Here is a 20,825-nt window from a genome sequence, read left to right as displayed (position 1 = left end):
TCGCCAACACGTGCCTCCAGTCGGCAGGCTGGCCTTCAGACCGTGACAGGGCTCCCTTCGAGATTTGTCCATCTACATGCAGTGTGTCAGAGCAGAGCTGTTGAGCAGTACAACTGAGCAGCATCTCTCTCTCTCTCTCTCTCTCTCTCTCTCTCTCTCTCTCTCTCTCTCTCTCTCTCTCACTCTCTCTCTTGCTCCCATTTTGCCTGGAGACGATCATGATGATCTTCAAGCAAAGAAGCGAAAAGATGCACAACAAGTCAAGAAGCCATCCACTTGCTAATTAGTAACCCCTTCATTTTTCTAACAAGCAGAACTAATTACAGGACCTGCCATGAGGCTGATTTCCCATAAGGCAATGCTCCACATGCTCAACAAGACTAAGGCAAAATTGTTTCCTCTTACCCCCACACTCACACACACACACACACACACTCACACACACCACAGTCTGGCTGCTAGGAGGCACACAGGGTAACAAAAACTGCTGTGTCATTTTTGCAAGTGATTGCAATTCCTCAAAGCGGTGCTTGATCAAGGTGCTGAGTAGGTTTTGTCGTTTCCCTAATCGTGTTTTGCTGTCATGTAATGGTTTAAGCAAAACTGAGCATCTGGGACAAAAGAGGCTTTTTTTTTTTCTTAATCAGACCTACAGCCAAAGTGCATACACTTTAAGTATTCCCATCAGCCAGTCTGAGGCACTAAAAATGCAAGATGGGAATGACAGTGGGAAATGACAAGGGCAAAAAACGCAATTATATTCTGTTAAAAACACAGCCACAGTGATTCATATGCTGAAGGATTTTCATCTATGCATACGTTTGCATTCTCCAACACGACTGGACTGCCTTGTAGTACTCTCATGATACCAGACTAAAAGAGCTCTCCGCCCATCGTCTGGGGATTTCTAAATGCCAGTGGTGGGCTGTCAGGGCCATCAGGGCCTTCTCTGCAGGCCCCGTCATAGTAAAAATCACAATTTGTTTCCCATAGTTAAATTGAAGTGCGCCTGAAATGTCTCTAAATTCAATTACTTGTTTGCTCATGGGGCTGAGCAGGGATTTCCTGTATCACCTAAACACATCACAGCTCCTTGGACCAGCACTAGTGGCATCGCTAGCCTTTTGTTGAAGCCTGAAGCTGCAGACTGATTACAACTTGAAGTGACCGTATCAACAGCCAATCAAATTTTGATGTGTAGTGACAGGACGCTCCAGGGCCCCGCGATGTGCCAGTGCTCGCCTTGGTGTCATCGTCAACTTTGAGCTTGAGCCTTTGGCGGGTTGTGAGCGAACTAAGTGGCAATGGCCGCCACATTCGCAGCTACTGGCGATCTTGTTGCCGGTCTACTTCCGTGTTTTTTTTGCGAAACTGGGAGGACTGTCTGCATTTTTTACACATTCTCCAAAACTGACTAAATTACTGGATGAATTTTGCAAGAGAAGGCTGCCAAGAGTCTCTCAAGTGAGGTGGAACTCAGGTTGGTATACATATTTTTCTTGTTGACTGAAGGCGGTGCACTGATAATATTTTTGGCTACACTTCATTGAATTTGTTGAAGTTGCGCGAGTGACTGGTGAACACTACATCAACTGTGGAAACTTGTTGGTTGCTTTTGTTTGTGTGCCATGTGGTGTGTGTGCATGTGCAATCATGTTGCTGAGTGACATAATCGAAAATCTGATGGTGATGCTGCAATAGCTGCTACACAGCAGAGTGGTGTGTGTTGTGGTTGTTGAAGATCAGCTGTCTTGGTGTTGATGTAGTAGTGCATATAGTATGTGATAAGTGTATTTTGTACGTGGCTGTATTGGCACCCATATGAGAAATGTGTGTGTGTGGGGGGGGTGCAGTTCGTTACTGAAGGCCCTGACTGAAACCCAATGGTACGCTACTGCTAAATGCCAGGTGGTTGCAACAACAGCAGAGAGTACAGCCACTAAGAAATCTAGGACACGCCTTACCGGAAGTGATGCTCTTCCCCATCCTGCTCCGTACTGAAACAAACTGGAGATCTATCGAACCACTTTGTAACAAAGGGAGAGCTTTTCAAAACATTGAAAATGGATGTCCCGAGCAACATCAGGTTATTCGATTCCATTTTATCGAACGTGTGCTCAGTCAGCAAGATTGGTGCAATAAAGGATTTACAGCGACTTTGTTTAAAACTTTTAACCCAGGACGAGAAAGACGTGTTGGCTTGTTTACCAACTTGTTAGGGGGAAGGTTAGGTCTGTCAAGCCTGGCCTACTGTCTGCGACTTGCTATCAGCACAGGGACAGAAATGTGTCATGGTGGGGCGCCCCGGTGGCTCACCTGGTAGAGCACGTACCACATAAGGCTGAGTCCTTACCACAGCGGCCTGGGTTCGAATCTGGCCCGGGCCCTTTGCTGCATGTCATCTTCTCTCTCTTTCCTGTCTCTCTTGACTATCGCTATCTAATAAAGGCAGAAAATGCAAAAAATAAAATAAATGTATGGTGCTGGTCATATGTCCTTTGCTGTCTATAATGGAGGAGCTGGTACAGTTTATAAACACAAAATGCATTCCTGCCAAAGGAAGGAGTTTTCTTCAGTGACTGCAGCTGAGCCATTCTATAATGCACGTGTTGCTGGCGCGGCAGTGATTTACAAGCACACTACTTCTGCATGTCACCACCCAATATGAAGGGCCGCCCTGAAGACTTTGGATTGGTTCTGCAATGCAGGCTTTCTTTTTTTTTTTTTTAACTCTAATTGTTTCCACCCAGTTTTAGCAACGAAAGCTAGGAGGTTGTCCTCAGTCTCTGGTTGAGCAAAGCGTTAAGAGACAGGCTTGTGAGTCTACCCTTGTAGTAGCTGGGTTATGCGTTGGTCTTTTTGATCCGATTATCTTAAATCAAAGTAATATGACCAAAAAAATTACCGCTTTTATTCCCCCCAGCAGTACGCTGAAAGTAAATATGTTAATTTAGTCCTAATCAAGATATCAGTAACAATTTAATATCATCTTGCTGCTTTCACTCATGTCAGCCCCACTGTCGAGGTGGCATTTAACACTGCTATTAGTTCTGATTGCCCGTATTTCGTTCATAAATCCCCACAACGTACTTTCCATTCCCTTGTCGGCAGCTTGACTATCCGTTTCTGCCACCTGAAGCAGAAAAACTGGACAGGGAGACTGCTGTCTCCTACCATCACTATCAGCGACGAGTGGCATGGATGGCCAGCCACAGTAAGGCTGGGCTGGGCAATACGCTGATGGAGCCCTCTGAGGTCACCTTGGTGGTGGTGAGCAGGGATGGGATGAAGTGGAGCAGAGGGATAGCCAGATGCTTCAGTCTTCCCTCATCGACAGACCAGACGAGTGCTAACTCTCGGAGGGGAAGAGGGGGAGGAGAGGCTTCCGGAAGATTCACTGAGCCCCAGAGCTTTCCCTAATTGGTTCATTAGAGACCGTCTGATTGCAATTATGCCTTTTTGGGCAGGCAGCGATTTTGGGAGTTTATTTTCTGAAGTTTGGCTAAACAAGGACACAGTGTCATAGATGCGAAGCACAACTGTTGTGTGACTTTGCTGTGAACAGATCATAGTCTTGAGTGTATAGTTGGACTTCTTCAACAGAGTAGCTAATCTTACATGTTATTTGCATCATATCCTGAAGGGGCGCTTAACATTGGCATTGTAAGACAGATGCTTTTTCACGATTCAACGGAACTCAAGTTAGCTAATCCGCATTATGTTTTTATTTAACGGACAACCCACTAAAGCAAGCTGATTTGTTTGAGCATGTTAAAGGTGGTGGAGCATGTCTTACCTGCATCTCGGCAGAAGGTGTTTCTGTGAAATCCTACCTCAAATGAAACTGCATGGGCAATACCAAGTGATAGACTATGAGGGAGAGGCTAAGGGAGACTAATGGTGGGGCTGCAGAAAAAAATCTTTTGCAAATTTCTTTACCAATGAGGATTATATTTACTAAAAGAAAAACCCGCAATCCGCAACCTGCAAGATGCACACACAGACACTGAGTCCACACACATGGTAGAGCTATATATCAGTTTGTGAGTGAACAAGGTTGAACCCAGATTCACGAGGTGCTTCCTATCTAAACAGATTCAAAGAGTTCATCTGGAGGTGCTGTGTGTATACTATACTCTCATTCACATCAAAGTTTCCACATTATCGGTGCTATGGAGAGACGAACGACTCTGAAAACTGATGTAATGCTCGTATTGTTCGCGGGGAGGGAGGGTCAGTGTTTACGGCCCCACATTCCCCCCCGAGGAATGACGTTAAGTACGTAAAGCCCAGCCAGACTCTTTGGCCACATGTATGCCGCGGCATCATATTATTGACTCATGTGTCATCTCATACACTCATGAGATAAAGGTTCTGGGTGCCGTTCATGTGATGCTTTTACAGTGAGGCTACATTAGCTAATTCAGCCACCGCTTACAAAAATAGCCCTTAAATCGATAGGGCTTTTGGTTTTTTGCAGGCATCAGTGTTTCACCTTCAGAGTCTCAGCCTCACCACACACAACCCTGATGGAGATAGAGTAAGAGAAAATACCAAAAAAAATAAAATTAAAAAAATTTTAAAAAAATCACACAGGGTTGCTTCACCTACATCTCAGAGGCTGGCACTAACTAATTCTGGACAGATGGGTGCCGTGACCTTTTTGACTTTGAGCTGCCGCTTTGAGTAAATCAAATGTTGAAGCGGATGAGCATGCTGTTCAATATTTAAGAGAGTTAAAATCTAAACCCTCTTCAGTATGAACCATAGAGATGGTATTATATTAGCACCATATCAGTTAGTCTCCCTTTCCACTTATTCCGAAGACTGTAATGAAGCATTTTGTTTGCGATGAAAAAAATAAAATCTTATGCGGAGCACGTAAAAAATAAATCAACTGACGATGTGCCCATCTGCTAGCCTCAGGAGCTAAAACAGGGGCAAGAAACAATGGGCAAAATCAATGGCAGTGGCCTCCACTGAGCTATTCAGGGCAGCCTAGGCCACTTCAAAACACACAGCCATTGCGCATCAAAGTGAGAGGGGTAAGCAGCCTCATCGTCGGGACCTATTTAGATCCACTGCTCTGTCTTGGCCTTAAACCAGACAGCGTTTGACAATCCAGTGGTTTGACCCGTTTCCCAGTGGAAGATTTATTAGGACACATTCAGGAGGAGGAGGAGTCCTAGGTGGAAGGTCTGCAATTTAATCTACAGCGACTAATGTAGTTTAAGAAATTACCCTCCATCTGCATGTTGATGGCGCTTGGCTTTTAATTGTTTCTGCTCGCTCGCTCGCTCCTTTTTTCGGTAGATTCGGTGAGGGTTTTACTTACAATAGATTCTAGCCGAGTTTGCATTGAGGAAGACGCCGCAGAAGGCAAATCTAAGACCCATCACTTTTTTCCAACCACTCCGTTGTTTGAGTTTACTGGGAGACCAAATAAGGGAACTTGCAAAACTGGGGATCGCCACCATACACCGTGGTCCTCCACAGACGTTGCCATACTGCTTTTCAACATATCCTATTCATCTATGGTGCACTGGGGGAATATTGGTGTGATTGCTGACTTGTAGGACTGCGAGGCTAATGTACATGATGTAAATGAGGTATGCAAATGAGGCATCCCTCAACTTTTTCATCTTCTCACTTAAAAATACAGATCAGCTTTGTCTAAATTCCATCAGACAGCCCAAACAACACAAAGACACCTGTTCGATCTTGATCTTTTCAAATGTCATGCAAACACCGTCAAGTTGTGTATCAAGGCAAGTTCCTCAATCACATCAGTTGTCCTATACATTAGATTTGGCTCAGTATGACAACAGTCAATACAATGTTCACAAAATACATGTTAACAATGACACATATCGAGGCGTCCAGATAGCGTGGCAGCTCCGTTGCCTACCAACACAGGGATCGCCAGATTGAATCCCCATGTTGCCTCCGGCTTGGTCGGGTGTCCCTACAGACACAATTGGCCGTGTCTGTGGGTGGGAAACAGATGTGGGTATGTTTCCTGGTCGCTGCACTAGCGCCTCCTCTGGTCGGTCAGGGCGCCTGTTCGGGGGAACTGGTGGGAATAGTGTGAGTCTCCCACGTGCTACGTCCCCTTGGTGAAACTCCTCACTGTCGGGGGAATGGAAGCGGCTGGTGACTCCACATGTATCGGAGGAGGCATGTGGTAGTCTGCAGCCCTCCCTGGATTGACAGAGGGGGTGGAGCAGTGATTGGGACGGCTTGGAAGAGTGGGGTAATTGGCCGGATACATTCATTTATTATCCAAGCTGCTTATCCCAGTTGGGGTTGCGGGATGCTGGAGCCTATCCCAGCAGTCATTGGGTGGCAGGCAGGGAGACACCTGGACAGGCCGCCAGTCCATCACAGGGCCGACACATTCACACCTTGAGACAATTTAGTATGGACTATGGGAGGAAACTGGAGCCCCCGGAGGAAACCCACGCAGACACGGGGAGAACATTAAAGCTCCACAAAGAGGACGACCTGGGATGACCCCCAAGGTTGGACAACCCCAGGCTTCGAACCCAGGACCGTCTTGCTGTGAGGCGACTGCACTAACCACTGCGCCACCGTGCCGCCTGTGTGGCCGGACACAATTGGGGGGGAAAACAACCCCCCAAAAAAAAAAGAAAAGAAAAGAAAAACAATGACACATATCTGGATTTGAATGAGAAATATCCGGTTAAATCTGTTGCTTGGGTTGATGCGCTCCATTGTGAGCTCATCAGGTGCCAAATGTGCCCAATTGCACACCATACATGGAAATAACTGCTCAAGGCCCCTCAAGGGGCGTGCTAATATTTTTGTTTTGCTCTGCAAACAACATGTTTGAAGTGGACAATGGTGCTATTTTGCATGTATGATGGGCCTAATCTATTCCAGGGTAATAACGGAGGGTCCCACTGTTTTATTTTACCGGTCTTAAAGCAGGCTATATTTGTTTTTGTGATGACCACATCAAAATGAGTGAAAGGGTGAAGCTCTAGGGTAATTAATACTGGGGAAGCAGGAAAGAGACAACGGTGCTTCTGGTAAGAGTGCAAAAGGAAGCCAGAAGCACAATAACCAACTAGGGGCCGCATAGAAAACAGCTAACATCACTTGTGATGCAAATGAGAACTTCACTGACGTAATTATTCACATTCAATAGGCAAAAGCAGGAAGCTAACAATAACATTAAAAAAAAAGAAAAAAAGGGGGGGGGCACACACAGTAACTTCAGATAATACAAGAGAGCCTATAAATGCGGTAGCATCTGCTCTAATCACCCCCGGTGTCTTTTGCTCTCCATTTTTCAACCCTTAAAGACTCTAGTGTGTTTTGATTGGCCGGCTGCTTTCTTCCAAAGAAAGGGTTTTATCTCTATTGACCGGCCTCAGAGCCCTGCAACAAGGTAAAACTTTCAAAATAGAGAAAACTAATTACTTTCTCTTCAGCGTCTCTCTGCGCTCTCCCCATCCTTGCACAAGGAGACACAGCTGGAACGGGCGATAAAAATTGGAGTCGTCATCGTCACAGCGAGATCAAAGTAGCTGGCTTTCTATTTTTAAAACGTTATTGGATTCTGGCTCTGTTGCTGCTGGCCGAGTCCACGTGCCAAAACGAATCAGTTTCTATGTGGCCAAGCGTGTGTCTGTTCATGTGTGCATGTGAGCGAGTGTGTGTGTGTGTTGGTGTGGCCTTGTATGCACAGGTTTGAGAGCTCATACGCACAAATAAATACATTTGCATGTAACATTAGGAGCTTTTTTTTTTTTTAAATTACCTTTGACTGACGAATATCAAAAAAGGCCTCGAGTGGCACACTTTCATTAATCCCCCCCGCTTTTTCTCCTCAATTACACTTGGCCAATTACCCCACTCTTCTGAGCCGTCCCGGTAGCTGTTCCACCCCCTCTGCCGATCCAGGGAGGGCTGTAGACCACCACATGCCTGCTCTGATACATGTGGAGTTGCCAGCCACTTCTTTTCACCTGACAGTGAGGAGTTTCGCCAAGGGGGCATAGCACACGGGAGGATCACACTATTCCCCCCAGTTCCCCCTCCCCCCCCAAAAGGCGTCCCGACCGACCAGAGGAGGCACTAGCACGGCGACCAGAACACATACCCACATCCAGCTTTCCACCCGCAGACATGGCCAATTGCGTCTGAAGGGACGCCCGACCAAGCCAGAGGTAATGCGGGGATTCGAACCGGCGATCCCCGTGTTGGTAGGCAGTGGAATAGACAGCTATGCTACCCAGATGCCCCACACTTTCATTAATGAGCATCGGTGCATGAATTCAACTCCCTTTTATTCACCTAAAGCGCGTCTCTATTATCCTACTACGCCCTATGTAGAGGTACTTCAGTATTTCTCCTTCAACCCGACAACACCACTGCCTCGGTTTACAAAGAGCTCCCACAAACATCCGCTATTCCCGAGCCTCTTAGCTCAAACCAAGGCCACAGCCACAAAGATGTTTTTTTCCAACCAAAATATACAATACTAGTGCAAGGCCACATACCAAGCAGTCTTCTCAGTCTTGTAGTCCCCCCCCCCCCGCCCCCCGAATAAGAAAAGGATGGTGCCATAAACTATGCACCAGATGATAGCACACATAGGAATGATCTTTTCTAAACCTGCTGTTTGCTTTGGCACCGCCGCAACCACTACGTTTGGATCAAACAGTCCTGGCAGCCCGCTTACAAGCCTGTAAATAAATGATGATGTTTCTGTCTGTGGGTTGCACCGGCATGTTGTACACAAGCGCCTATTTTTCATTCAAAAGGGGTGCGAAATTAACTGCCTTTTTAAAGCGAATTTACGCATGCCTTAATCTGAAATAGATCGGAGGCAGAGGTGGGAGTTCAGTTTGATGGATCCGGATTTTGTCGGAAATTAGCTTTGCACACATACAATACACATGCACTCACACACACACACACACACACACACACACACACACACACACACACACACACACACATTTGTATTTCTATTTTTGTGGGGACCCCTCATTAACTACATTCATTCCCTAGCCCTTAACCCTAACCTTAACCATCAGAACTACCTTCCTAACCCCGACCCTAACCTTAACCTAATCCTAACCCCAAATCCTAACCCTAAAACAGACCCTTACAGAAGTGAAGGCCAGCCAAATTGTCTTCACTCTGCAGACCTGTCCTCACTCTGATGGTTAAAAACTGAAATTGGTCCTCACCGAGATAGAAGTACAAGTATACACACACACACACACACACACACACACACACACACACACACACACACACACACACACACACACCCCAGTAGTGGTGAAGTTCATCCAACACAGTGGGGTATTATAAGTCACTGGGTGGGAGTTCAGCTGGGGTAGTCTGAACAGAGCTGAGAATTAGTACAACAGGCGTAACACGAATATACTGCGCATGTAGAAAGCGGGCATGCGCTGCGTCAACCCTGGAGCCCAAAAGTTCAATTCCCTGGAGGAGGACACACAAGCAGTTGGCTGTCTGCACAGAAACCTCTTTGTAACTGATCTCCGAAAGCGCATCCCGATGGAGGATCTCGCCTCCATGACGCTATTTATAGATTGGTAATGCATCATAGGTCACACCTTCCATCGCTGCAGAACCAAACATCTGCCTCGGTACACACCGGCTTATCCAACGCAGAAGATAGTGGGCGACTAATATCGCGGCTGGTTGCGGGATCTTACAGAGCGTGCCGTCCAACTGCTTCATCTGGTCTTTCAAGAGTTGCAGAATATTTGTCCCACCTTGTCCCATGTCTTTATGTTTTACAGACAAGCAGCTCACGATTATGTGCCAATTCAGTTGCTTTATTTATTTAATTTCTCTCCCCAATTGTATCCGGCCAATTACCCCACTTTTCCGAGCCGCCCCGGTCGCTGCTCCACCCCCCTGCTGATCCGGGAAGGGCTGCAGACTACCACATGCCTCCTCCGATGCATGTGGAGTCAACAGCTGTTTCTTTTCACCTGACAATGAGGAGTTTCACCAGGGGGACGTAGCACATGGGAGGATCACGCTATGCCCCCCCAGCTCCTCCTCCAGGCGGCTAAACAGGCAGCCCAACCGACCAGAGGAGGCGCTAGTGCAGCGACCAGGACACATACCGACATCCGACTTCCCACCCGCAAGACACGGCCAATTGTGTCTGTAGGGGCGCGCGACCAAGCTGGAGGTTACACGGGGATTCGAACTGGCGATCCTCGCGTTGGTAGGCAATGGAATAGACCGCTACACTACCTGGACGCCCCTTCAGCTGCTTTATTACAACTGAAATCGACAACATCATCACAATTAAGACAAATTACTGCGGTGAAATCGAGGCGTGAGTGCAATATTAAAAGATGATGTTCACCGCTCAGCATCTTCGAATCACGCCGTCTAATTAACTGCTGTGTGAAGTAGTTAATGTTCCTATCACAAAAAGGCATCACCTAAGCATCATGTTAAAAACAGCAAAACAGTGACAAAATGTTCAAAACCACGGGGGCTTGTCACTTCTTGCTCGATGCAAACCCATTCTGCACCCCCCCCCCCCCAAAACCAGGACACACAAAGTGCTTGGCTATTCTGATCTTCCCAAGCCAGGATGTTCAAAAAGCAGCCAGTCACTCCATCAGCCAAACAATGGAAGAAGCCACTAGATCCCTAACAAGATCAGACCGGGCCTGCCTGGCGAGGTGCTCCTGAGAGAGGAGCCGGCCATCTATGTGACGAAAGACCCTCTAATAACACACACACACACACACACACACACACACAAACACACACACACACACACACACACACAAAATAGAGCAAGAGGTCATTATGGCAATATTATATAATTGCAAGTCTAAACCGGCCTGTATACGATCTAATGAAAAGGACCTAAAAAGGTATTTTTTAACAACAGCTGGAAGGAGAATGTTGGAAAAAATAGCTCAGCAAACCAAAGACATTATGACAGTGGTGTTGGGATTGCTTCAGTGAGACACCATCCGCGTACAAAGCCGACTCTTGTACACATGCCTCTGCTGCTGCTCCTCTGAAGAGAGAAAGGGTGGAATGAGACAGCAGTATGTGTGTGTGGGGGGGATTACCAAAGGGATACAACCTTGGCTGTATAAATACAACTGATATTCATACGCCACCATCTTGCACGAGCCTGAGGTTTTAAAGCCTGCGAGGCATAAATCAGAGTCCCTAGCTCTCCCCTGACCTTGAGCTGTTTTCTAACATCAGTGTGCGTGTTCATTTAATTTGTGCACATGTGCAACTGTGTGCATGTGATACAAACTGAGAGGAGTGTGTGTGTGTGTGTGTGTGTGTGTGTGTGTGGTCATGAGAGAGCACCGGATTCAAATGGGGTGGAACCGGACAGTATACCCACGGCAACAGTAAACAGGCTTCCGGGTGATCTCGTTCAGCCACATTCTGCAGAGAAGGCCACCCAAGCGTACAGTAATCAGACCGCTGTGCATGGCCGTCCGGGTCAGCTCCGTCACCTTTAAGCCCCTGCGCCACCAGACTAAGAAGATTAATTGAAACAGAGCGTGCAACAATTGAGCACGGCAATACGCCGACTGTGCCTTTGAACCGTGAACCTTCGGAGCGCGTGAGGTTAGGCGGTGTGACATGTTTGTCGTGGCCTGCAATTACGCTTTCCTACCACGGCAAATGTAGATCACCTGCTTACAACACAGGGTCAAAAGTCAGGGAGTCCAATTAATCAGGTGTATGCTTTGGATTGGTTTGGGGGCATGATCTGATTCACGACAGATGTTATAGGACAGTTCACCCCAAAATCAAAAATACTTGTTTTCCCTCTTACCTGCAGTGCTATTTATCCATCTGGATAGTTTTGGTGCGAGTTGCCGAGTTTTGGAGACATTGGCCGTAGAGATGTCTGCCTTCTCTCAAATACAATGGAACTGGCTGGCACTTAGCTTGTGTTGCTCAAAGCGGCAAAAAAAAAAAAACGTTTGAAAAACTCAACAGCAATGAGTCTTTGCAGAAATTATGACCTGGTTACTCAGGATAATCCACACAAGTTGTTGTGAACAGTTTCATGTGGGTGTAGTTCGGTCAAAGAAAATGGTTCCTACATGGAACTGCCCACAACAAGGTGTGTGGAGAATCTTGAGTAACCGAACTATAACGACAAAAAACTGAGTAAACATTGTTTTTGAACTCAAAATTAGCATTAATATTTTTTCTCTCTCCCTAATTGTCTGGCCAATTACCCCACTCTGGTGAGCCGTCCCGGTCGCTGCTCCACTCCTTCTGCCAAGCTGGGGGGGGGGGGGGGGGGGCTGCAGACTACCACATGCTTCCTCCGATACATGTGGAGTCGCCAGCCGCTTCTTTTCACCTGGCAGTGAGGAGTTTCACCAGGGGGGCACAGCGTGTGGGAGGATCACGCTGTTCTCCTCAGTTCCCCCTCCTCCTGAGCAAGCACCCCAGCGACCAGGACACATACCCACATCCGGCTTCCCACGCCCGACCAAGCCAGAGGTAACGCGGGGATTCGAACCAGTCAGCCCCGTGTTGGTAAGCAATGGAAGAGACCACCACGCTACCCGGACACCCACAAACATTCATTTTTAACTCAAAACTAGCATTAGCATTTTTTGAGCAATGATAACGTGTGCAAGTTAGGCCACCAACATCCCACCAATGTGAAATAAGGTAGTACTTAAGATGACAAGCGAAGCCTAATTCAATGAGAGAAACTGTTATTTGCCAGGGTCTAATTTTTCAGGCGACCTCACATATCTTTACAAGGACAGGGTCGATGAAAAAAAGCAACAGCAGTGTGTGGGCTCGTGTGGAGGCTGCAGAGATAACTCGCCGGTCCAAAGCAGAGCGGTGCCCTTGTTATGAGCTTAGCAGCGGCTAAGCGCTCGGTAGGTAAACATGGATGCCAAGGTATTAGACACTAATCAGGCCAGAATTAATAGGTAAATACACCCATCTGAAATCTGCTAGCCAAAGCTACAAACGATATTAACTCTAATACAATGACATCAACTAAACTGACAACTGCACAGCAGGAATACCCGATTTATACGTTCGATAAAACTTATGCAATAGCGTGCAATTGTATCTGCTGTTATTATGGGCAATTAGTCAGATTGTAGATATGAGAGCACAGGGAGTGTCTGCAATTCTCTCACAATGATTTAAATCCCGTACTTACGGGATCTAATACTATCCGATACCCGACATAGTAAAACAAGCGCCAGGAGATAAAACCACACGGATTGAGGATTTGTCACATCCTGCAAAGATAGGGGAAAAAAAGGTTTGCATACAGCAGTGTACTCCATGGTCACTCGCATTCTCATAAGGATGGAAGCGCAGTAAAGGAGATTACAGTGATTTGCTGACAGTCACGTTAGAACAGACAGCGTTGCCCTCCCTCACATGTGAACTGCGGTTGGCGTTCACCGACTTTGCGCCGGCCTGTTTCCTTTTCCTTTTCCAACTGACTCGCGCGACTGACACCAGAGGTTACACAAGCTACAGCACGCTTCCAAGACTCGGTGGTGAGCTGTCGTCATCAGCGGCAAGCGGTTAATAACGGATCTCAGGGGGATTTCTTCAAGGCTGCAAGTGCGTTTACTGTATAAAGATTAGCCCGAGAGAGCATCAGACGTCCTGCATGTTGTCGTCTCCTAAGCTATGTGTAACGTAGTTATTCCCGTCAAAAACTCCTGCAACTTCCCCACAGACCATTTAACAATATCCTGGAGAGAAGCGGCGGCTTTGTTGTCCCGTCTGATGGCAATTTAAACGCTGGGTAACTGCACGGCAATATGTTGCGCGCATGGCCGTGTGGACTTGTTTGGAGGCTTATTGTTGATTTGTTTTGGTGAAGATGTGGCACAGTCCAGAGTTTGGTCAGTGAACTGCTGACAGAGAATTGCATCAGCTCTTTAACAGGGCTGGCAGGTGAGCTAAACCACATCATTGTGGCTTCAGTCGGTTAACACGCAGTGCGAGTGTGTTGTGTGTACCAGCCTGATAAAGGCCCCATGTAATAAGCTGCTACTGAGGCAGAACAGAGGACAGACAGTTTCATACTCACGGTGTTACGACTCAACCCCAGGGCCAAAACACAAAACCGGTGACATATCTAGCCCGACAAACAACCGTAAAACAAGCCCAGGTTTTAGCTATTCAATTTAAGGCTCCCTGACCAACTCCAAACGCATTATTTTCCTGAAGAAAACAAGAGTTGTCAGTTGTCTTATTTTCAGGTTACCAACAATAGAAGATGTGAAAATGCAGCAACACTTTTCATGTTCCAAAAACAGATCATAGCGCCAGTGGTTATATAATGAGATGAAAGTCTGCGGTCACTGAGCAGCACAATTTTATTGATTGATGACTTCTGGAAGCATAAAATCCATCAGCCATGTTACTTTCAGGCTCCAAGGTTTCAAGGGCCTGATGGCATTCAGTGCTCTCATCAGCACCTTATGTGTGCCATTACATTTGCGAAAGCCACCAAAATCTCAGCGGGCATCGTACGCGCTGCACTTCATATCAAACCTGTTTATGGCCAAACGCCCGTCTACAGCCATGAAGGCTGAACAACAAATCGTTCCACTATCAGCATCGCAACATGTGCAATGCATGCGCAATGGTCACACAGCAAAGCATGCAATGTAATGCAACGTCATGCAAATTGGGCTCATCGGTCATGTTACACTCAAACCTTTTTACTGCTTGGTACACAACGAAAACCAGCAAGGTCATTTAACAGAAGCTTGCATTTAATATTTTCAAGAACCAGGGGCATCTGTGTAGCGTAGCGGTCTATTTTGCCGCCTACGAATACAGGGATCGCCGGTTCGAATCCCCGTGTTACCTCCAGCTTGGTCAGGCGTCCCTACAGACACAACTAGCCATGTCTGCGGGTGGGAAGCCGGATGTGGGTATGTGTCCTGGTCGCTGCACTAGCGCCTCCTCTGGTTGGTCAGGGCACCTGTTCAGGGGGGAGGGGGAACTGGGGGGAATAGCGTGATCCTCCCTTCCCCTACGTCCCTCTGGTGAAACTCCTCACTGTCAGGTGAAAAGAAGCAGCTGGCGACTCCACATGTATCGGAGGAGGCATGTGATAGTCTGCAGCCCTCCCCGGATCGGCAGAGGGGGTGGAGAAGTGACCGGGATGGCTCGGAAAATAGGGTAATTGGCCGGGTACATTTAGGGAGAAAAAAAGTGTTGGGGGGGGGATAATAATTATATATTTTAAAACCACTCAGAGAGCTGGTGCATAGCTTGCTACTGTTTAGGAGGTTTGTATTTTTGCAACAAAATGTAAAAACTATCTGCTTTCTCAAGTTAATTCCCTTAAGTGATACTGCAGCTTTAATATAATGCTATATTTTAAGGTGGAGGACGGTTATATGACGCCTCCTGTAATCTCCTGAATTCTTTCTCGGAGTCCCGTTCTTTGAAAGGTAATCAAAGTGCATAATGTACATTGTGTTGATCATGGGTTGACCACGGACTAGCCTGGCGCCATGTTGAGTCAACCAGGGTATGGAGCAATGGCTTTATTTCCCCCTCTGAAATCACTGCAGTCCTTGTCAGAGTGATAAATTATTTCCAAATGGAGTGATTAAGGTTAAAATTTGGATATCTGTTGAAATTATGTAACTCCTGCTTTTCTTTAATATCGTAATCCACATTGCAAAATACAAACATGTTGTAAGGTCGTCCCCCTCCCCCCAATGTTGTTCCGGATCCTGTCTTTGGGTTGTGACCCTGAACAACTGCCTCACGAACACATACACACACATCACTCTCAGCAGGCGGTTATCCTAATATATGAAACCATTTCAGGGAAACCTTTTTCAATAGATGCTGATCAAGGGGCACGATTTGAAACGGCAACCCTCTGACCTGATGCTGCAAATCCCACAGCCCGAGCACCGCTGCACTATAGTGATGCCAATGGCCGACAACTTAGTCACCATGTAGAGCTCATTTACATAATTGACACGATACTTTAAAATGATTAACTCGAGCAGTGACTGCTCTAATTCGCCGCAGTGATTTTCACTAAAGGACAAACAAACAACAAAAAAAGTATCAATCACTGAGAAACCGAATCTCAACCGACACGTTGGCTCTTTTCCTCTTCAGCTTTTTTCTCCTGAGTCACTTCACGGACAATCATTCATTTTCTCTCTCTCTCTCGCTCTCTCTCTTTCACTCTCCGTCTCTCTCTTTCTCTCTCTCTCTCTCTCTCTCTCTCTCTCTCTCTCACACACACACACACACACACACACACACACACACACACACACACACACACACACACACACACACACACACACACACACACACACATCATCACAGACACGCATTTGCTTGATTGCCAATTAAATTGCAAAATAACACTTGTGCCTTGAAATACTCATGAACCAAAAGTGTCAAAATCTTAATTAAAAAGGGTTTCCGGAAGATTAATTCTAATAATATTTATACCTTCCAAGCTCTGAGACCAGGGCACACCACAGTAGAAGAGGTTAAGTAACGCCCCACACCTACCAAAACAACTGCCCCTCATTACAAAAAACACAATCTTGCTTACGTTTTATTCATTCATGTGTCTGATAATAATGTAAGTGTGCAAAAAATAAATAAATCAGTTATCACAGTTCCTCAGTTACAGGGACTGTGGTCTAACACCAAGTGGAGTGGCAGCAACCGCAACCATGGGAGCATTACCCATGATGCTCGAGCAATGGAGAGAAAAAGCAAAATCTCCTGTGAGCAGTGTGGGAGATGAGATGTGGCAGGGTTTGATCGACTCATCCGTCTCCTGCTCCTTTCTCCACCAAAAGTTGTTTTTCATGTGTCCCAGCACACACACACACACACACACAAACACACACACACACTCTCTCTCTCTCTCTCTCTCTCTCACACACACACACACACACACACACACACACACACACACACACACACACACGTAGCATGCACGCACACACACACCTTTGGTGTCCAAACTACCCAGAATCCCTTGCAGCTCAAGGTCACCTAAGTCCCCTTGACTCTCCTGCGAATCTTTCAGGTTTTTTTTTCTCCAGCGTACCTATGTTAGCCTTGAATCAAATGAATAACTCCAGAATGGAAAAACAACAAAAGCAAGAATGAGCTATTTTCATGCTTGGTCCGTCCTTTACTGTAAACGTCCCGGGTGTACGTCTCTCGTGTCAAATCGTTATTTTTTGCCGTTGGCTTCCTTGAAAGCATGGCTAGTTCTAGAACTCCAGGGTTTCCCGGGGGACCCGGTCGATTATCAACATCGTGTAACCAACTGATTAAAATATCCTTTATGGACTTAAAATCAAATCCTGATTTAGTCGGCGCACTACAGTACAACTTTCCGGCATCGTATCTCAGAAATTAATTTCCATCTCATGTCACAATGAAGCCTAAATCCATCCGGATAATCTCCAGTCGTATCAAATTGCATGACAGTGACTCTCCTTTGCCCTTAAGTGTCATTGAGGGCCCCGAGTGTTGTGCGAAGCACTTATTCACACAAGCCGGTCGCTGAAATACTTGCCGTTTACCGCCATAATGCAAATAGTCCTACATCCCATAATAGTCTAACAATGGATAACGGAGTTTCCGCAGTGTAATCTTCCTGTGAGCGATGGGACGTTAACGATGCTGTGTTCTTATCACAGCAAAGATGGAAGAGAGCAACACAAACACACACACACACACACACACACACACACACACACACACACACACACACGCGCGCGCGCGCGCGGATGCCTCAGCGAGCCTAAAGCCAAGCTTGTTTTACATATTTTTCTTTCAACCGCTGGAAAAAAAAAACCGGCTCCTTAGATTTCAAGGGATTTGTTTGTCAAACTGGGACACGATTCGCGGAGCTTAACCCAGAATATCATGGGGATTTGACTCCGTTTTAACGCTCCCCAGGTGGAATACTATATGGCAGAGCCATGTAGCCCCCCCCAAAAAAGGCATTACAATACTGTGTGGTCCGCTTGGTCGCTGCAGGTGTTCTGTGGTGAAGTGAGTTACGATTTCTACTAGTTTGCTCCCAAAAGAATCAAACCGACGGTTGTGGATCTGTGATGCACCATTCTCAGCTGAGAATGAGGATTTGTTTGATGAGAAGCAGGTTAAAAACATATTTTTACTCTTGAAACGCATGCCTATGCTAACTAAACAATTTCATTTTCCACTTTAAGGCAGAATGAGTTAATACATCAGCATCCTTAATGCTCGGCAATGTGCATGGTAAATGTACATGTGTGCGTATATGTGTGTGTATGCATGCATGCACAGATGTGGGTGCAAAGTGTGATGCCAGTATCGCTTTCGCATGCCTACGTCCCTCACACTGAGATTCCATCCACCAGAACACAAATCTTTCCATTTGTTGGACAATGGACTTATTATCTGTGACACGTCCCTACCCTACATATCCTTGTAGCTGAGGAGGCGGCAGTGGAGCGGATTAGGAGAAAGACAGACAGATCGAGACATTGACTCACCTTGGGCTGCACCTCAACCTCTACCACTTGGTTCTTGGTCATGCAGCCTTTGACGAAGCCCTCCACTCGGCTGTTGAACTTCATGAAGATCACGTAGGCAGTGTAAGCCGTGAGCAGCGCCATACTTTCCCACATGGAGATGAAGTTATCCAGGAAGAAGATGATGAGCATGATCAGGTCCAGGATGTAGAAGGAGACGTCGCGGAACAGCGGCCACCACGTCAGGTTGAGGATCTCCTTGGAGAAGATGGCACACATCCCTATGACAAAAAGGATGTTGAAGACGGCCGAGCCCACGATGGTCCCGATTCCCACATTGCTGTGGGAGATGAACACCCCAATGACAGAGGTGAAGAGTTCGGGGGCCGAGCCACCCGCCGCCATGAAGGTGGCACCTGCAACATCGTCCGAAATAGACAGCTTCTCTGTGATGACCGTCAGCGCTGGGACGAAGAACTCATCACACACTATGGCTAAGGCAATGAACATGTAGAGCATGCCAAACATGTGGAGGATCACAGCGCCTTGGCGTCGCTCCTCCAGAGTGAAAAGGTCTGTGGGGTACTCCCCCTGGCTTTCGCTGCCGTTCGCCGAAGACTTCATGGCTATTGGCATGTCGGCCGAGACATTGGGGTCCCTCTGGAGCTGGGTGAAGAGCAGAGTTCTGTGGGGGCCCGACTGATGCAGGCTCTCCTTGGGGGCCGGTGGCTCACTGAGACCCCCCGAGCCCCAGGTCAAGGCACTGAATGAGAAGGAGATGGCGCTTACAGCCGCCATGCTGAGGAAGAATCCTAAAATTCGCAAAGGCCTAAGCTTTTTCAGCAGGCGCTGATGGTTCTGCCGCTTACAAGAAGGGCCCAATATGGGTCTTCGCTCTACCATGTCCATGCCGGGTTGCTCCGAGCCCATCTCTGTGCAGCTCTTCGTATCTTCACTCTCGATGGCTTGGCGGAAAGAGGGGAGAGCAGCGGCCAGGTTTTACCGGAGACAGTACATGGTGTTGTCCTCAGCTTCAAATACGTTGAAAGGATTCTTGGTGCTTTCCAGGGTCTGGTTTGCCGAATGGTGTCTTCATATTAGCCTCTGCCAGTAGAAGTTAAAGAAAAAAAGTTACAGCATACCATGAAAGATCTATCATATAGAGAATCTCAACTGGCAAAAATAATGCTATTTCGACATTAAGCACATATGGTGTGATCAAAGAGAGTATACACTATGTGTATGTTAAAGGTAAATCTAATAGAATATGCAACTTTTCGTTGGATAGTCAGCAGGGAGAATTGGAAAAGAAGCACTAATGGGATCAATCTGGCATCGAACACTTACCAATTACTTACAGTAATTCACATTTATATTAAAGCAAGTCATGTCGACACGGAGAAAGACGCTGATATGAATACAGTTTGTTGAGTAACGGTTCATTTTTTTATGAGTCATTGAGAGAAATATGAACCCCTCTCCTCCATTAAAAAATTGGCTGACTTGGTGCTTAAGCATAAAAACAAGCCCGACAGTTCGATGTGTTCTCCAACAGCAAGGTGATGCAAGTCCAAGCTCCCACTAGGCCTACAACCAAAATGAAGTGGGGCCAGTTCCAAACTATGCAGATTTCATTTAGAAAAACTTATTTTGTGAATGCTGGGGTGCATCATCGAAGAGGCTATTTTTGTATTTCTATATACATAACTAGTTTGATTTTTTTTTTAAATACTTCGGGAAAAAAATTTTCGACCAAAGCGAGCAGATGGGCTGCAGCACTGTACAGCTTGATTGCCAAAGACAAACGTTATTAGAGATCAATGTGGTTGACAGGTAGGTCTGGGCAATAAATTCAATACCATCGTTTACTATTGCGTATCAATGGTATTGTATCGGGATCAAACTCGGACATTAGCGTATCGTGATACACGATTGTGTGAAATTAATAATAATTAAGACTCTTACCTCAGATTTCTCACTAAATGAGGTCGGAAATATCTGAGTATATTTTGAAAACTAGTATTGGTTTGACATAATTTACATGACCATGCTTGACATGGACTTTTAAACGTGGCATTAAGCAGATATTATGATATACATCCTATGATTATCGTGATAACGTGTTCCATATTGCCCAACACTGGCGAACTGTGAGCCTTGTTGTTCTTGAATATGACATTTTGTCACATTACTGTAATCTGTGTTATGAATATTGGCATATAGACAGGTATTTAAAAAAAACTTTTGACACGTGAGATTTACAGATAAAAG

At 46.3% G+C, this 20,825-nt stretch overlaps 1 protein-coding gene across 1 annotated transcript in view; it reads right to left on the bottom strand.

Moving 5' to 3' along the window:
• The window catches only part of LOC130130634 (sodium/potassium/calcium exchanger 2-like), a 63,483-nt gene extending 43,999 nt beyond the window's left edge, over positions 1-19,484 (bottom strand). The window contains exon 1 of the mRNA XM_056300391.1: positions 18,576-19,484. Within this exon, the coding sequence (XP_056156366.1) occupies positions 18,576-19,484 (909 nt within the window). The remainder of the gene's footprint in view (positions 1-18,575) is intronic.
• Positions 19,485-20,825: the final 1,341 nt, after the last annotated feature.

This window comes from Lampris incognitus, chromosome 20, assembly GCF_029633865.1.
Source record: "Lampris incognitus isolate fLamInc1 chromosome 20, fLamInc1.hap2, whole genome shotgun sequence".
Taxonomy (NCBI): domain Eukaryota; kingdom Metazoa; phylum Chordata; class Actinopteri; order Lampriformes; family Lampridae; genus Lampris; species Lampris incognitus.
The sequence above is the reverse complement of the archived record's forward strand: the minus strand, read 5'-3'. Positions and strand labels throughout refer to the sequence as shown.